At 52.6% G+C, this 17,432-nt stretch overlaps 1 protein-coding gene across 3 annotated transcripts in view; it reads right to left on the reverse strand.

Annotated features, from left to right (window-relative positions):
* Positions 1 to 985: 985 nt before the first annotated feature.
* The window catches only part of CHRDL2 (chordin like 2), a 33,956-nt gene continuing 17,509 nt past the window's right edge, over positions 986 to 17,432 (reverse strand). For 2 of the 3 annotated variants that reach the window (XM_086340795.1, XM_086340798.1), the window contains 9 exons: positions 17,081 to 17,223; positions 14,421 to 14,514; positions 12,665 to 12,720; positions 10,543 to 10,711; positions 9,427 to 9,621; positions 6,209 to 6,382; positions 5,331 to 5,385; positions 1,812 to 1,904; positions 986 to 1,147 (listed from right to left, as the gene is read on the reverse strand). In XM_086340795.1, the coding sequence (XP_086196921.1) occupies positions 1,057 to 1,147; positions 1,812 to 1,904; positions 5,331 to 5,385; positions 6,209 to 6,382; positions 9,427 to 9,621; positions 10,543 to 10,711; positions 12,665 to 12,720; positions 14,421 to 14,514; positions 17,081 to 17,223 (1,070 nt within the window). In that variant the 3' untranslated portion in view covers positions 986 to 1,056. The remainder of the gene's footprint in view (positions 1,148 to 1,811; positions 1,905 to 5,330; positions 5,386 to 6,208; positions 6,383 to 9,426; positions 9,622 to 10,542; positions 10,712 to 12,664; positions 12,721 to 14,420; positions 14,515 to 17,080; positions 17,224 to 17,432) is intronic. The other variant, XM_086340797.1, reaches the window with a different exon arrangement.

Genomic DNA, 17,432 nt, shown 5'->3' on the forward strand with positions numbered 1-17,432 from the left:
AGAGCAGAGCCACGTGGCTGCAGGTGGCAAAATCCAGCTCACAGGCCACTTGACACCATCTCTCCATGGCTTCCCATCAGGTTTGGGGATGGGGGGGTGACATGTGACTGTGGATGAGAGCACAGGTCTGCAAGTCAGTAGGTCTGAGCTCTGGTCCTGGCTTCACCACTCATCACTGTAAGGCTTTGGGGAAGACACTGGGTGATTCTGAGCCTCTGTCTTCTCCTCTCTAAAATGGGGGTAATTCCTATATTGTTCACCTTAAGTAGAATCATGGGCATTAAAACATCTTTGAAAGGGAAAGGAACTGTACCCATGGGCAGGATAAATGACTGATGTTGTCTTTAATTGTAACTGTTAGGCCTTCTTCCCAGACCGTGGTGCCAAGGCTGGCAATCTGACTGCCAAGTCTTGGAAAGCCTCTGAGGTGAGAATATTCGGGTTTATAACATTGGTCACGGTGGAATGGGAAGGAGTGCGAGCTTGGAGCAAGAGGCCTGGCATACAGTTCCGAATCTGCTACCACCCTGCTCTGTGGCTTCAGGCAAATTACTGCTCCTCCCTCAACTCTGTGTCCTCATTGTAGAGAGTAGCTGACGACTGTCAGGACCCCTGCACTATCTGCTGGGAAAGTACTCTGAGACTCCGTGCATACCCCTCGGCTGGCTGACTGGAGTCAGTCCCCTTCACTAGGCTCAGTGCCAAAGAGTTATGGGAAGGGGGCTGCCCACAAAAGCAGGAGGCGCTGTAGCTGGGGGGCTGCGGACAGCAGCAGCCCAGAGCAGGGGAGAGGCCACGATAGCAGACAAGGGCCTGGGTCAGAAGGCAGGTTGGGGGGTGGGGTGGGTACTAGCCCTGGCCCTCAAAACCACCCTCTGCCCCTTCTGCACCTCAGTTCCCAGCCCTGTAAAATGGGGATAACCAGGCCTGCCTGTAATCACTATGAGAACACGCAGAGACTGGAAACGGACTCAACAGGCAGGGCTGAGGGGTAATGCAACTTCTTATTTATTAATATATAACAACAAAAATGATAAAGCTCATATCTGCAACTGTTCAGATCTTTGTTATAAGGTCTTGGTCATTTTGTCTGGACTGGCCGTGACCTTCAGCTCCGGGGTCTGGGCTAGGAAGATGTTCCAGTGACCTGCATGGAGGAAAGAGGAAGAGTTGTGTGCGGGTGTGCAATGTATGTATGTGTAAGGGTGTGTTTGTGGTGTGTGCGTGTGCATACGTGTGCACAACTGAGGCAGGGTGACTGGGGTGGGGAAAACTTGGGACGAGGAGGACCGAGTAGGCTGGGTTTGAAGCCCACAGAGGGGAAAGAGATGGGGACCCCATCCTACCCCCATAAGCCCAAAGGGTTCTGGCACAGGAGCCCACCTTCAACCTGACACCTGTTGGTGACCTCCCCTCTGTGACTTCCTCTCCACCCCCCTGGGCCCATCTTCCTCAGGGTGGTGGGGAGTAAGCTGGGGGCCTCTGTAGGAACGTGGTTAGGAGGTTTCAGTGGGAGAGGTTCCAGTAGAGGGACTACGCAGGACCAGGATTTAGGGGCTCAGAGTCCCCTCTGACAGGCCTGTCTCCCTCGCCCCAAGACTAGATCCAGCTGGCTCTGCTTCACCTTCCTGCTCCCGAGCTCTCGAGTGCCTGAGTTGGGAAATCTCTGGCCCAGACACCCACTGGATTCCTGTGCCGGGAACTGACGTCTGTGGCTGACAGCAACCCCCTCCCAGCACCAGCAGCCTGGAACTCCCCAGCTTCTAGCCTGACTCTCTTCCCAGGCCCCTGTCTTCGGCCCAGAGTCCCACCTTCGTGGGTGCCGGTGAGCAGCCGGAAGTTCTGCGCCTCTTTCTGGAAGTCTTGCTTCCTGACTTTCTTGATCTGAATTAAGTGGAAGATTCCTGAGGGCAAAGACAAGGGCATGAGCACGAAAGGGAGGGTGTGTGGTCAGTGAAATGGGGTGACTTAGACCCAGGACCGACCCAGTCACCTCCCTTCCTTCCCCTATTCTGACCAGACACCCAATCCTGAGACTCAGTTTCCTAAATATTTTGAATCTGTTCACCCTATCCCCCAATGTCACCCTTCCCCTCTGGGCCCCATCGTGTCTTACCTGGGTCACTACCCTAGACTTCTGACCTTTAACCCCGCCTCTCATCTGTGATCCCGGCTGCAGACATTGGAAAACATGCCTGTTACCCTGTCACCCCCTCCTTCCATGACCCTGCTCCTCTCACCATCATCATCCTGTGCTCACACCCCTCACCTGTCAGCAATGCAGAGGGGCAAGGAGGGAAGGAGGGAGGGAGGGAGGGAGGGTGGGAAGCTGCCAGGCCTGTAGGGCCTAATCAGTCTTTTTTTTTCTGGACATAGAACATATGATAAAAATCAACAGGTGATTTGCTTCAGACACCAAAGCACTACAGGTGTCAGGGTTGTAGGCACCCTTTCCACTCAAGGCTCAGTTCACCCCATCCCTTGCCTGTGCTCCAGCCCTAACCAACTCCTTGAGGTCCCTGAAGGGGTCAAGCCTTCCCATTTGCCATCTCTTCTGCCAAACTCCATTTTCTGTTGCCACAGGTGAACTTCTCATCCTCCCAGCCTTACCTGGGAAGTCTTCCTGATTCTCCCTCCTCCCTTAAATAGTTATAATTTCCTCCTTGGGTTGCCCACACCTCTTGGCTTCTGTTTGTGATTGTTCCTATTTCTAATATGCTATCATTGTGTCTGTTCTTGCCTCCTCCACCAGACTGGGAATGGAGAGGACTCTTCTTGGGTTCCCTGAACCTGGCCCATATTAGGCATGCTGAAGGGGTGAATGAATGAATCCCTGGATGGATGGATAAGCAAATATATGAGTACCCTGTCTAGGCCAGGCCCTGAGGGGGAATGAGGTATTAGCTGGATCTCCTGATGTTTGTATCCCCCAGGGAGCTGGCCACAGGCACCACACATGGTGCTAAAGCCCTGAGCACTTGGGCTATGAGGTCGCGCCAGCTGTTGCCACCAGGGGCTGTGGCCAGAAAGAACAGATGTGACAGCAAGGCCTCTGCTAGGCCAGTACCACCCTCAAGAAAACCAAGAACTGGCCTTGCTTATGGGAATCCGGGTGGGATCCCGCCTAGGGGCACAGACTGCTCTGGTCCTGGGACTGAGCTCCAGGAAGCCAGGAATACCCAGCGCTGTGCTCAGGTCCCCCACCCCAGTGCCAGGGACAGAATATGGGAGAGACTTGCTCCAGAGGCCCAGGCTGCATCACAAGTATGAGATGAGGATGCATCCTGGTGCCCCAGCCTGCCACTGCACAAACCCCCAAACACAAATTGGAGAAGTGACTGGAAGAGAGAGGTCTCCATGCTGTCACGTGCAAAGCGTGATTGAAAGGTCTGGGCGTTTGGGCCTAGAAGCAAGAGCTTGTCTGAGGGTCATGGTTGTGAACGGTGAAGGGTGATCTTTTGACCTGTGAAGGGTGTGCCAGGCCTGAGAGTGGCTGGGCTCTGTGTGTCCCAGGCAGAGGTGTAGTGGTGGGTGAGTTCCAAGAGACAGGACAGGCTTGGCTTACTGAAGAACCTTCTCGAGCACAGCCATTCCCAGAATGGCAAGTGAACCACCTGTCTGGAGGTGAGGTGGGGCTGAGTGCAGTCAGGGGCTCGAGACCATCAGGGAGGTTAACAGAGGGACTTCCTTCCCTAGCTGGGGAGGAATTGAGAACCCTGAGGTCCCTTCTCCTCTTGAAATGCTAGAATTGAAAAATCCTTAACGCTAAGCCAGTTCTCTGCTTAGACTCTGAGCCTGGAGCTGGCCCCACTCTGGTGTGGTCTCAGCCCAGTTTTCAGCTCACTTTGTCTCCAGGTCAATTCTCCTCTTCTTCTCCTGGCCCCCAGGGCTGCTGTTTCCACTTGTCTGGGTGAGGAAACAGCAACAGTCTCCCACTGACAATCGGCCCTTGGGAGAGTTTGTTTTGACTTTCTCTGTCTGGGACAGGGAGGGAATGCGGGGTGTTGATGGGGTATTTCAGCCACCCAGGGGCTTAGGAGGTGATAGGGTGGGTAGGTTTGCTAGTGAGAGGGTGGCAGGGCCTGGCATTGAGAAATTGAGGAGTCCTCCCCACTTCTTCCTTTTCGCTGCACCCCTGGTAATGAGATTTGGCCTTGAGCTATGACTCTCCCATCTCTGCCATCCTGTGCCTTCCTCGGGTCCTTCCCTAAAAGCATAAGGTCACCTTTGTGGAGGTGGCACTGGGGACAGTAAGACCTGGGTTTGAATTTTTACTGTTTAAACTGTGTGATTCTGAGCAAGTCATTTTACCTCTCAGACTCAGTTTTCTTATCTGCAAAATGGGGAATTAACACAATACATACCCTTCCGGTTTCTTACGTCTGTGAACTGCTGACATTATACATAGTCCCTGCTACTCACCGGTCACAAAGCGCCGGACATATAAGCATGGGCTCTGGAGCCAGTTTGAGGCTGTCGCTGCAGTGTGCCCCTCTTGCCTTTTTACATGCTGTCCAGCCCAGGTCCACCCTCCATGAAGGTTTCCCTGACCAGCTCGACTCCCAGGGAGCTCCTGCAATCCAGGAGGGCCTGAGGACAGAGGCTTGGCCTGTTACTCTCTGTGGTGCCAGAGCAGGTGAGAGGAGGCCCAGCATAAACTTGCAACCCCACCTGTCCAGGGACTGATGGACTCCCAACGCTCAGAGCAACCATAAGGATTACTGAACCTCCCCCTCAGCCTCTGGTCAAGTCTCCCCCGTGCTCTTGCTTACACACTTCTGTGAATGGAACTTGCTCCCTCCCTTCCACTGCAGGAAGACTTCAGGTTGAGAAGGCACTTCCTCTCATTAACAGAAACGTGCTTCTCTGACATTCTAACCCAGCCAGTGAGGTGGGATGAGAAGGATGCAGACATTTTTAGCACCTACTATGGGTCGGTGGTGGTACCTATGTCATTTCACTTCAGCCTCTCAAGCCCCTTCTCTCCCATTCACAGGAGAGAAATTTGAGGCCCAGAGAGGTCAAGTGATTGCCCGAGGCCACACAGCTAAGAAATGGCAGAGCCGGGATTCAAACCTAGGTCTGTCTGATTCCAAAGCCCCTGCTTGTTGTTTTGACCCTTGTGGTCACTCAGAGCACAAATGCTCCCTCTGCCTGGGGCAGTCCTTCAGAGCCATGAAGCCAGCGGTCCTGTTCCCCTGAGTCTTCTCTTCTCCAGGCTGAACAGCTCCGCTTTCTTGGTCCATTCCTCCCACGACAGGGGGCAGAGTAGAGCAGGGAAAGAGCCGCATCTGACGTCACAAGACCTGGGCTCTAGCTCCTCCACTTACTGGCTGTGTGGCCTTGGGCCAGGTACTTCACCTCTCTGAGCCTCAGTTTCCTCATCTGTAAAATGGGGATAATAATACCTAACTCTCAGGATCGTTGAGGATCAAATGAAATGATGAATGTGAAAGCACTTTGTAAATTTCAAAGTGCTTCACACATTGGTTGTTATTATCATTGTCATCATTCTTATTATCATTCCCTCTTCCGCCCCCCATCCCCTCCACCTCCCCACTGCCAGCCAACCACATCAGTAGAGAAAAGTGACCTTAGAACTAATTCCCAGTTAAAGGTTTAATTTGTTTTACTTTACCCAGGGGATTTACATTTAACAAGAAGAGCCCCAAAGCTGAACTCTCAGCAATTCCCTTCTCTTAACCTTCAGTTGGTGATAGAAGCAGCCTGCTGAACAGGGTAAGTTTCTCACAGAATGAGAAATATGTTGGCTTACCGTAGAGGGATAGGATCCACCATAAAGGAAAGGCTAGATGAGACTGGCCTTGAGGATTTGAGGGAGCTGTGAGGGCCCTCCTGCCTGAAAAGATCTCTCCTCCCAGTCTGCTGAAATTCTACCAATGGACAGCTCTTTGGTTCATCGGGGTAGGCATTACTCTGTCCTGGCTCCTCACAAAGTGTAACAACCCCTTTCCCCCAGGAGAGGGAGCACTTCAAGGCTCTGGCATCTCAGAGTGGGCGAGAGTATCACAACTGTCAGAGTCACTGTCTCCCTCTATCTTGGAATCTGGGACTCAGAGCTGGAAGATGACCTGAGGCAGGTCTTCTTGGGCCAGAGGCACTTAATCAATTCCCTAACACCCCTGGGAGGGGGTGGCTGGAGCACAGGAAGGGGGACAGGCCAGAGTGGGAATGGACCAGTGCTCACCTTTCACCAGCTTCCAGAGGTAGATCTCCACCTGCTCAGAGGCCTCACGCTCGAGGGCAAAGCGACGCAGGTTGTCCGGGCTTGGGGATACTGACGTGTGAACGAGAACTCGACCTGGCGCCTTCGGACACTTGGTGGCACTGATCTCACTGTGGCCCGAGTCTGCCTTGTCCTCTGGGAGAGACAAGGAGCTGTGAACGTTCTGTCTCCCCACTCCTGGTACCACTGGGGGACCACTGGGGCTGACATCTCCCTCAGGGTCATTAGGGTCCTTGGGAAAGTTCTGGTGCCCCTGGGAAGACAAGGAGATTTCTGGGAACAGAGAGGGGGCCTCTCCCCTAGTCTCCTCCCATTGATTAGCCTGTCAGAAAGCTTCTCACCCTTCAGGGCCCAGCTCACCTTCCACCTCCTCCAGGCAGCCCACCTGGAACAGCTTAGTTCACCCTATATCCTCCCACCTATAGCTGTTAACCCTTCTTGCTTATGCCTCTCACTCATGCCCTTAGTTCCATGCTGCCTTGCATTGCCTTGTAGTTGTTTCATTTGGGTATGTTTTCTCTCTAAAATAAACCCACAGGGGGAAAGGCAGGAATCCTGTTCTTCAAGTCTTTTGAGTCACTCACATCACCAAACACAGGCTCACAATGAACAGAAGGAAAGGTTTGGGAGAGGTTGAGGAGCTGATGGCAGTAATGACGATGGAGTGTCACACGGGACAGGTGGTGATAACCGTGATGATGGCGACTGTAGTGGTGGGGGGGGTGGGGGTGGTGGTAATGTTTGTTTCTGGATCCTGCAAATTGGATCCAATCATAAAGCCTTGACATGTTGGAATTTAAAGGACATTCCCAGAACTTTCCATGTATCAATACTCCCTGATTGTCTTTCAGGGAATGAAGGACTAAATCCCTACACATCTCCCCACCTTCTAGACTCTTACTAATTATGAAGACCTTTGAGGTGTCCAGCTAAAAGCTATAAGCTGTCTCAATATCTTTAAGGGGAAATGGAGTAGGATCTGAGGGTAAGCCCAAGACTACGTGTGTTTGTGAAGGAGCCCAGCAACAAGCCCCAGCCATTCTCATAGAGAGTTCAAGAGAATTCCTGGGCGGTTCAGTGGTTAGGACTCTGTGTTTTCACTGTTGAGGGCCTGGGTTCAACTCTTGGTTGGGGAACTAAGATCCTACAAACTGTGCAGTGCAGCAAAAAAAAGAGAAAGAGAAATGTATTTTAAAATAAATAAAGAAAAAAAAAAGGAATTCCCTGGCTGTCCAGTGGTTAAGACTCCACACTTCCACTGCTGTGGGCCTGGGTTTGATCCCTGGTTGGAGAACTAAGATTTTGCAAGCTGCATGCATGGCCAAATAAATAAAGAGAATTCAAGTTGAACCCTCATCCATCATGCCATCATGCTTCTCTCTCACCTTGCCCCTAGTGTTTATTAATCTATAAGTGATTGTTATCCCTTATGTCTTGGTTTTGATTTGCAATTCATAAAGCACTTTCATCAATTCTATGTCTAAGGCTCAGAAAGGTAAAGTAAGCTGTCCTTGGCTAGAAGAGTAAGTTAGGGAGATAAGTATGTCAGGGAGCAAACCCATGCAAACTCACATCTCCTGACAGCAAATTCTGGGGCAGGTGGAGACTTAGGATAATCACAGCCACTCCGATATCTCATTTGTGAAATGACTGAGATGGAAGAATTAAGTAAGCTCTGAAATCATAGTACAATACTGGGTGCACAGTCGGTTCTCACGTTTCCTTCCTCTGTTTCTTCCCCGTTCTTCTCCTTTCAGCTTTGTAGCCAGCCCTGTCAGAGATGTGACCAGGACAGCGCCTTCAACCCCACCTGCCTTCCTTCCAGGCTTGAGGGAACGGGCCCGCCCCTTACAACAACTCCTGCTGACAGTCACAGGCTGCTCTTCTCAATGAGATGCTCTGACGTTTTTTCCTGCACAGCCATTAATCCTACGGTCACTGTTGAAAGAACTCAGCCGGCAACTCTGGAAGCCTGACTTCTAGAAGCTTTGTTACCCCCACCCTCTGCCCTTTCCTCCCACCCTTAGCTTTTAAAACCTTCCTGCTTATGCCTTCCACTCATGCCCTTAATCCCACACTGCCCTGTGTGGCCTTAGAACTGCTCGGCTGTGTTTTCTCTCTAAAATAGACCCATAAGGTCAAGGGAAGGAATCAAGTCTTTTGAGTGACTCATACCACCAAACACAGGCTCACAATGAACACACACAGAAGGGAAGGCTTGGGAGAGGTTGAGGTGATGGTGGCAGTAATGACGATGGTGAGTGTGATACGGGAGAGGTTTTGGAAGGACTTCTTTCCAGCTTCATTGCTCCTTTGTTGTGTGACTTAGGAAAGTCCCTTCCCTTCTCTGGGTCTCAGTTTTCCCATATGTTGATGAGGACGGAAAGAAGACAACAGTGATCAAGAGTATTGTCTTTGTGGGGATTCCCTGGCAGTCCAAGTGGTTATCACTTGGCTCTTTCACTGCTGTGGCCTGAGTTCAATCCCTGGTCGGGAAACTAAGATACAGCAAGCCTCATGGCATGGCCGAAAAAAAAAAGGAGAGCATTGTCTTTGGAATAAGACAGACAGGGTTCATATCCCAACTCTGTCACTTACAGTTTTGGGACCTGGGACAAGGTATTTATCTTCTCATTCTGTAAAATGGAGATGAAGATGACCACCCTGTCCATTGTCGTGAGGATTGCATGAACTCATGCAAAATACCTATGTGGCACATGATAAGTACTCATTCCTCTTAAAAGGAGGTTCAAAAGGGAGGGGATATATGTATACCTATGGGTGATTCATGTTGAGGTTTGACAGAAAACAACAAAATTCTGTAAAGCAATTATCCTTCAATAAAAGAATAAATTAATTAAAAAAAAAAGTCCTAAAAAATAGCCTAAGATTTTATGACTTCACTGAATCCAGGACATTACTTGATTCTGTGTGTGCCTGAGAGCCTTTGGATCTGTAGCACTAGATGGTTCTGTAAGTCTCGTATTATGAGTTGGGCATTTCTCACTGCCATGTTTCCAGCATTCTGTGCATCTAAAAGCCCCTGAACCCCCTGACTCTGAGTCCATGCCCCATCTATCCATGCCCACAGGAGACGTTCTACGTGTCTGTGCCCTGGGGAGAGAGACCTAGGCCTTGCTCTAGCCAGTGCCCTCCCTGCCCCCAGGCTCTCTTTGTACCTGGACAAATCTTGCAGCACTTCCCGGCTACTTTCTCAGGGTGATGGCAGGGGTACGCAGTGGGGCAGATCACCCGCTGGCAGTCCTGGCGGCCATCCTGACAGGTGCACAGGATGCAGGGCAGGGGTCCGAAGGAGCGGAAGGCCGGGTGCCACACCTCCCCGTGGGAGTATGTCTTCCCACCATGCACACAGGCTGGGCCAAGGAAGGCAGGAAGGGAGGAGAGTCAGTACCTTGGGCTTGGGACAGAGTCCAATAGTGGTGAGGGTAGGTCCCTGGGGTGTCCCTGCTTCACCAGTCTGGCCCAGCCACACTGCTTGTAGAGGCCAGGGAATAAACCAGTCCCCTGTCCCTGACATTCCCCATCTCAGCACTCAGGGCAGAGGTGGGACCGGTAAGTTCTTGTTGAAGATGAAGAGTCCTCCCTGCCTGTCATGGGCACCCATGATGAAGTGTGGAGAGGGCTGGCCTGATGGTAGGAGACCTGTGCTATCAATACCTGGCCATGCGAGCGTGGGCAGGTCCCGTGTGTTTTCACAGCCTCAGTGTCCCATCTGTCAGAGAGGGGCTGGACGGATGCCACTGTGGCTCCTCCCACTCCACCAATCAGGGTGACATGCAGTGAGGTCTCTCTCCCCATCTGCTGCCACAGTTGTCTCCTTGACCTGCTTCCGTGATCCATCCCAACCATCGTCCTGCAGCCCAGCTCTGCTTCCCTCTTCCTTCATCAAAACCTTTCCCTCAATACCTCCTTATCTTGTAATAATTGATTTACATGCTTGTCTCCCCTACTAGTCTATGAGTCCCTTGAGGAAAGGGACCATTTTCATCTCTCTCTTCTCTGCGTCTCAATTCCCAGCAAAATCATACTCAAAGGAAGATTGTTATATGGCTTGTAGTCCTAGTTTCAGAACAGGTTCTGTCTTTAACTCAATACTCTGAACCTCAGTGTCCTCATCTGTCAGATGGAAGTTTAGATCTAATGTTCTATGAGTCTACCAGCCCATGGCCAAGTTGAGACTGGGGAACCATGGGGTGGAGGTGCAGGGATGGGAAGTAGGAGCAGACAGGGGCCCCGTTTCCCACCTCAGGGTCTGCAGAGGCTCCGGTTCCCACCTTTCTTATGTTTTTCCTTCAGAACAATCTTGACTGTGGTGCTGCCTGCCTCCTTTGGTCGGAAGTGGCGAGGGATGAAGCCCAGAGAGGCGCTGGGCCCAGTGGGGGACGGGGTGCTCAGGTCTCTCTTTCTCCCGCTGTCCCCTGAACACAGATCCTGGGAATGTTTCTGCAAAGGGCAGGAAAGATGAAGATCACTGATGGGCCTCTGCCAGTGCAGAAGCAGAAAAACAGGCTGCAGTGAGAGGCCTGAGGTGGCTCTTGTGACGGCATAGGCTCTGGGCAGAAGGAAGGTCTGATAGGGTCAAAGACATTCCCAGGCAATGCATCTTTGAAGACTCTCGGAGGTCAGTGGTTTGGAAGTCCAGCCTCCACCGAGCCCTTCTTCAGCTGGCAGCGCCAGAACCTTGGGGCTGAAGAGTGAGCAGAGGGGGCTGAGGTCTTGATCTGGAAGGTGCAAGTGATCAGGGACCCCAAGAACTTAATATTTAAGAAATGGAGTGAGGATGAGCGTCAGGAAATTCTTTGTCTGAGAAGATTTAGGTGACGGGACAGGGGATGGACCTCCAAAGATCCCACCTGACTGCAGAATCCCCCAGATGAGAGGACTGAGAGATGATGGATCTTAGGAGCCCCTTTTCTGAATCCAACACCCCAAGACCCTACACCTCCAGATCAGGTCTTGAGAGGGTTGGCGATGAAAGCAAAGGGTATGTGTGACGGCCATGAAGCACAGCAGGAGCTTCCTGATCCAAAAATTGGGGATTGAGAACAAAGCAAATGGGCTGGGGGCAGGGGTGGAATTTATCACCCCCTCACTGACACTGAGTCACATTCCTTCTTCTGCAGCCCCTTCCTGACTGTACAGTCTCTGAGACAGTCCTTCAATGTCTGTACTAAGCCCACAGGAATTCCCAGAGTGAAAACTATGTTCCAGCCCCAAGCATGGGCCCAGGAACACAGGAGGTACCCAGGAAATATTTGTCAAGTAAAATAGAGGCAAGAAGGAATTGAAGAGCCCAACACCCCTATATGACTTACCCACATCATCCAGCTGAGTTCAGTGAATAGCTGGAACTACTTACTGGAACTAAGTCTGGTGGGTTTCACTTAGCTGCCTCCTATGACAAGGACAGGGGCTTCCCAGGTGGCACTAGTGGTAAAGAACCTGCCTGCCAATGCAGGAGACATAAGACGTGCAGGTTCAATCCCTGGGTCAGGAGGATCCCTGGAGGAGGGCACAGGAACTCCAGTATTCTTGCCTGGAGAATCCCAAGGACAGAGGAGCGTGGCAGGCTACAGTCCACGGGGTCGCAAAGACTTGGACACAGCTGAAGCGACAGCACATGCGCACGCATGGTAGGGGCGGGGAGGGAGGTGGGTGGCATGGTCAAGGACCCTCTAGGGAAGACCTAGCCTGGAAAGGGGGTGAGTTGGCAGAGGAGAAGGGAGGCTCGTTAGTTCAGACCTCTGGGGAGTCTCTGGGGAGGGAAGTCCCACTTCGACTGCCCCAGGGTCCAGGTGATCCAGGCGGAAAGCGCAGGTGGAGCTGTTCACAGGGTAGGCATGGACAGGAAGGTGAGTCAGGGTGTGAGCCCATTCTCCCAGCTCTTTTCTTTCTGACCAGAGTCAGGCAGTTTAGCTCATCTGAACGCTAGACCAAGATGGAGAGGGGTCAAGACGGAGCCAGAAACGTGAGGTAGCCCCAGACAGAGAACTGGAACCTTAGGAGCGGGATGGAAGGCTGGCCTAAGTCAGAGGCCACTCCCTCTGAAGACATGCTGCCCAGAGGTGGCCTGAATAAGGACAGACACAGGCTCCGGACAGGACAGTGTCAGAATTTTCCAGGAGGGAAATCAGGACGCTTGAGGCCTGCTTCTGCCCTGTGTGGAGTTTTTTTTTCCCCCAGACCCCTCCTTCCTCACCAGCCACTGTGGGAGCTGGAATGGAAGTCTAAAGAGGAGCCTGGAACCTGGTGGTGGCTAATGGAACCGACCTAGGGGACAAATGAGACATGAAGGCAATAGCTGGGATTGCCTGCTCCACAGTCAAGGAGATTCAGGCCCAGGAGACCAGCCCCCTCGCCCCCCTCCCCACCTGCTCCATAAAGCTGTGCGCTCACCACCCCTTGGTGTGACTGTGTGGTGTCCTCTTCAGCCGACTTCTCACTGGACCCATCTAGAAACCCAAAGGGAAGTCCAGTGAGCCTCCACCTCCTCAGCCTTCCTGGCTGGAGCCCTGTGGGCCTCCCCACCTCTAGGCTCTACCCCTCCAAAGCCTGGCACTACTCCTGCAGCCCCATACCAGTAGTTCCCTTGGCCCCATGGGTATTTATTCCTACTTCTCATTACACGTCTCCTCACCTTTGGGTTGATGAAATCCCTACAACTGAATTGCAGACTGTATCTCCACATTGGCCTCTTGGTCACTTAAGACTGAACCCCTTGGCTAGGCCAGAGCGTGTCATTCAGTGCTCGTCTCAGATGGTGTAGGGGCTGCGAATCCCACCCCCACAGCCTGCTTAGCTGCGGTCCCCCAGCAGCCTCTCAGCCCAGCCATACCTGAAGTCACCAGGCTTGGCTTACACTATACGCTCCCTTGCTGTCCTTAGTCTCTCTGTCCCTCCCACTGGAACAGCCTAGGACTCCTCCACCCCTACCTGTCTGGGCCCCAGCACTCAAAACCCTGTGAAGTCCTACAACTTCCTAGGGCCCCCCTACCGCTGCCTCACATACAGTCTGGCTGCCACTGAGCAGTCTGGATTCAAAGACCCAGAACACGGGAATCAGACTGCTTGCTAGAAATCACCAAGCGCACTCACTCAGTGCATGCACAGCACAGCTGAGGCCCACAGAAGGGAAGGAATCTGCAGGAATTCACTGGAAGAACCAGAACTAAACTGGTTTCTGGTCTAGTGCTCTTCCACAATGCCAACATCTGGGCAAGCATTCCATGGTGGAGTACTGCCCTCCTCGAGGTCTGCCTCCTCCAGGAAGCTTTCCTGGACTACCTCAGCCCACAGGGAACAATCTGGCCATCCATGCATTTCATTTTGCCCAAGCTGCTTGCCCTGCACTCGCCACTGTGTTGCCTGTCTCTGTTCCGTACACAGATGCTACCTGGATTCTGCTTGACACAGGGGCTTGGAGCCCCAGTAAACCCAGGCCTGTGCCCAGCTCTGCGATGAGGAAGACAGGAAGAGACATGGTCTCTGCTCTACACACCCCTCTCCTGTGCCTCTTCGGATCCTCTTGGCCTCATCTGACAGCAGGCATTTTATCCCCTCACTGCAGGCACTGCAGCAGCACCCTCTTCACATGGACTGTAGCCAGCTTCCTTCAGACTCAATCTGGCAGCAGGTGCCCTCAGGCCACGCCTCCTCCATGTCTCCGCCCCCATGTCTTATCTCCCCCTCCACCACCACTCCCTCTCCCATTCCCAGGATAGCCCAACACAGTGGGGAGTGGGAGGGAATGACCCTGCCTTGGGGTGAATCTTTGACCAGTGGGAGTTGGTGGCTGGTGGACCGATTCCTCCTCTCCCTCTGTCACCTCCAGACCTTTCTGAGGAGCAGAAGGCTACTTGGAGCAATAGGTCACGCTTGATGTCAAGTCAAGGCCAGCTCCCCAACACATTCCTCTGCTGTTGTTCCCTCCCTCCCTGCTTCACTTTCTGTCCCTTCCTTCCTGCTCCCTGGGATTATAACACAAATACTGCACATCAGCGTCTGGCACAGGCTCAGCTGTCTGAGGGGTGCAGCTAAGCCACCACCCTGAGGAAAGAAGGGGCTGGGTGACCCCTGAGGGTCCCCTGAACAGTCCATGGCTAGGTCCCTGTGCTGGGTGGGTGCACACTGCCAGATGTAGGGACAGACTCACCTTTGCAGGCCTGGCAGCAGGAGGCGGGCAGCGGGAGGGGTGCTGGGCAGCCTGGTTCTGGGCAGGTCATGAGGCCGCAGTAGATCTGGCCCTCCTGACAGACAGAGCACACAGGAGCTGGGAGATGACCTCTGCTGAGGACCAGCCTTGGGGCTGGGATAGCCCCCGCTCTGGTGGTCCATGGCTGGAGGTCTCCTCTGAGGTGGGCAGAGGGGAGCAGCACAGTGTCCAGGGCAAGGCCCAGGCAGCTCAGAGGAGGGCCCTGCACCTTTCCCACTCACTCCAGGCCCCAAGGTAACAGTTATCCTTCAGCTTCTGAGCCTTTTCATACCCAGGCCCTTCCTAGGCTCTCACAGCAACCTAGTGAGGTGAGATTTTCCCAACCTACAGATGGGAAGGGACTATGGAGGGGCCTGAACCCCCTGAAGTCAGAGACGCAGCCAGGCAGAATGTTTCAGGCTCTTCCTCCTGCTGTCAATGTCCTTCTCCCCTGGCCTAGGACAGGGAGCCCAGCATAGATGAGCAGGACGAGTGCATGTCTCCTTGAGCTCATCTTGCTCTTATGCAAACTCTAGGTCCCCAACTTCAGGACCCAGCCTGGAAAGGCAAGACTGCAGCAGAAAGGGCCTTCTGGGAGTCAGGAGGCCAGATGACCTTTGGTGAGTCACTTCTCTGGGCCTCAGCTTCTTCATCTGTGAAACGGGGGCACTTCCATCTGGGTTGTGAAATCAAATGAGGGAACGGTTATGAAAACCCTTTTTAAACTGAAAGGCACAATATGTCCCTGGGAGGGAGTGAGATTACTTCGAATCCTTCCCCTATTCCTTTTCCAGTGAGTCTCAGAAGTGAGGATTCCGATCCTTCAAACAAGTCCCATATAAACAGGGATGAGAAGAAAGAAGGGGAGACCCAAGTATCCAGGGGGAGGGGACAAGGGATCACAAGAATGCATGTACCACGTTCCCCCACCATGAGTCCTCTCTTCCCACAGCCCCCTCTTCATCCACGTGCAGCACAGTACAGGTGAAAGAGTGTGGGTTTGGAGCCATGTGGCCCTGCGTCTGAGTTCTGAGTATGCCACTTAACTAGCTGTGTGTGTGTGTGTGTGATGTCTGATTTTTCGTGACACCATGGACTATAGACCACCAGGCTCCTCTGTCCATGGGATTCTCCAGGCAAGAATACTGGAGTGGGTTGCCATTTCCTACTCCGGGTAATCTTCCCAACTGAGGGATCAAACCCACGTCTCTTGTGTCTCCTGCATTAGCAGGCAGATTCTTTACTGCTGTGCCACCTGGGAAGTCATGTGACCCTAGGCCAATCGTTTAATTGCTCTGAGCCTCAGTTTTCTTATCTATAAAATATGATTAGTGATAGCCTTCTCATAGGGCCATTGGGACACTGTGTATAAACATAAGGCATTTCCTAGTAGGTACAGTGCCCTAGTTTACTTCAAGAGGCCCAGGCCTTGCAAAAATAACCACTGTCTAGGTTGATTTTTAAGTGGTCCCTTTTATTATAAGTTGTTTGCTCTGCAGCACAGATACCTTGGAATTTAGACTCAGAGTGATGGGATCCTCTCACTGAAAAGATGGGAGACAGATCCGAGAGAGATGACTGTCTCTAACGGTCACGCATGGGACGGTGGCAGAGCCAGAGCTGAAACTTGGGTGCCTGACACCTAGAATGGACCTCTTACCCTCTCGTCACTGCTGAATTGATGATTATTTAATGAGAGGACCTCGGAGATCACCTTGTTAGACTCCTGGGTGTGCATGCATGTGTGCTTAGTCATGTCCAACTCTGTGCAACTCTACAGACTGTAGCCAGCAGGCTCCTCTGTCCGTGGGATTCTCCAGGCAAGAATGCTGGAGTTGGTTGCCATGCGCTCCTCCAGACTACCTTCCCGGCCTCATGTCTCTTATGTCTTCTGCATTGGCAGGCAGTTTCTTTACCTCTAGCACCATCAGGGAAACCTAGACCCCCTTACACACTCAGAAGAACTGAGGCTCAGAGAAGTTTGCTGGGGAGGTGGTAGGGAAATTGAGACAGCAGGGCTTTCTCCCACCCCAGTGCACAGATGCACTAAGCCCAAGGGTGAGGATGACATACTGAAGGCCACCTACAAATGTGCAGCAGGGCCACGCCTGGAACCCCCGAGGCAGAGGGGAAGACTTTCCAGCTCAGGTCCTGCTTGACTTCAGTCTCTGTCTCCTGATAACACTGCTGGTTCAGCTCTGCCTGACCTGACCCTAGGCCCAGCTCTGACCAAAGCAGGGGGAGTTTAATTAACTTCAGATTAAATTACATTTACTACAAACAGTCTGGCCCTGTCTCTGCACCCCAGGATTGATCACTGATCATTCGTTCATTCATGCTATGTGCCAGGCCCTGAGCTGGGGGCCCTGCAGGATACAGAAATGAGTTGAGTATATCTCCTGCCCTCAAGGAGTGCAGTCTACAGAGGACACAGAAATGGCCAGGGTCAGTGCGAGGTGACCAGGCAGCTCAGAAGGACGTGGAAGCCCTGAGCAGGAGGTTCCCACCCACAGATGTTCCCTTCCCTGGAGCCCATTCATTCTCATGCCCTTTGACCAGGAGGGACAATCCCCCGGGGCCCAGACCACTGGCCTACATGAGAGGGGTGTCGAAGTTCTTACGGTACAGCTGCAGAGGACACACTGGTTGGGCAGATGGGAGGGGAGCAGCTCGTGAGCACTGAAGATCTCTCCGTGTTGGTACGTGGTCCCATTATGCTGGCAGGACCTTGGTGGGGCCCGGAGCCCAGAAGGGGTATGAGGTTCTGTAGGTGGGGAGGGGAAGGAGGAAGAAGAAAATGGTCTAGAGCTTTATCAGAACTAACTGGGCCACTTCTCTGAAATGTTTGTATCTTATCCCTTGTTGTCATTTAAACCAAGTTCTGGCCTCAGCCCTCCCAGCCAGACCTCATATTGATGAACCAAGAGGAACCCTGACATTCCTCTCTGACCATGTCACTCCCTCCCATGGCCT

Source organism: Bos grunniens, chromosome 15 (genome assembly GCF_055505025.1).
Source record: "Bos grunniens cultivar Pamir isolate PY7600 chromosome 15, Bosgru_T2T1.0, whole genome shotgun sequence".
Lineage (NCBI taxonomy): Eukaryota > Metazoa > Chordata > Mammalia > Artiodactyla > Bovidae > Bos > Bos grunniens.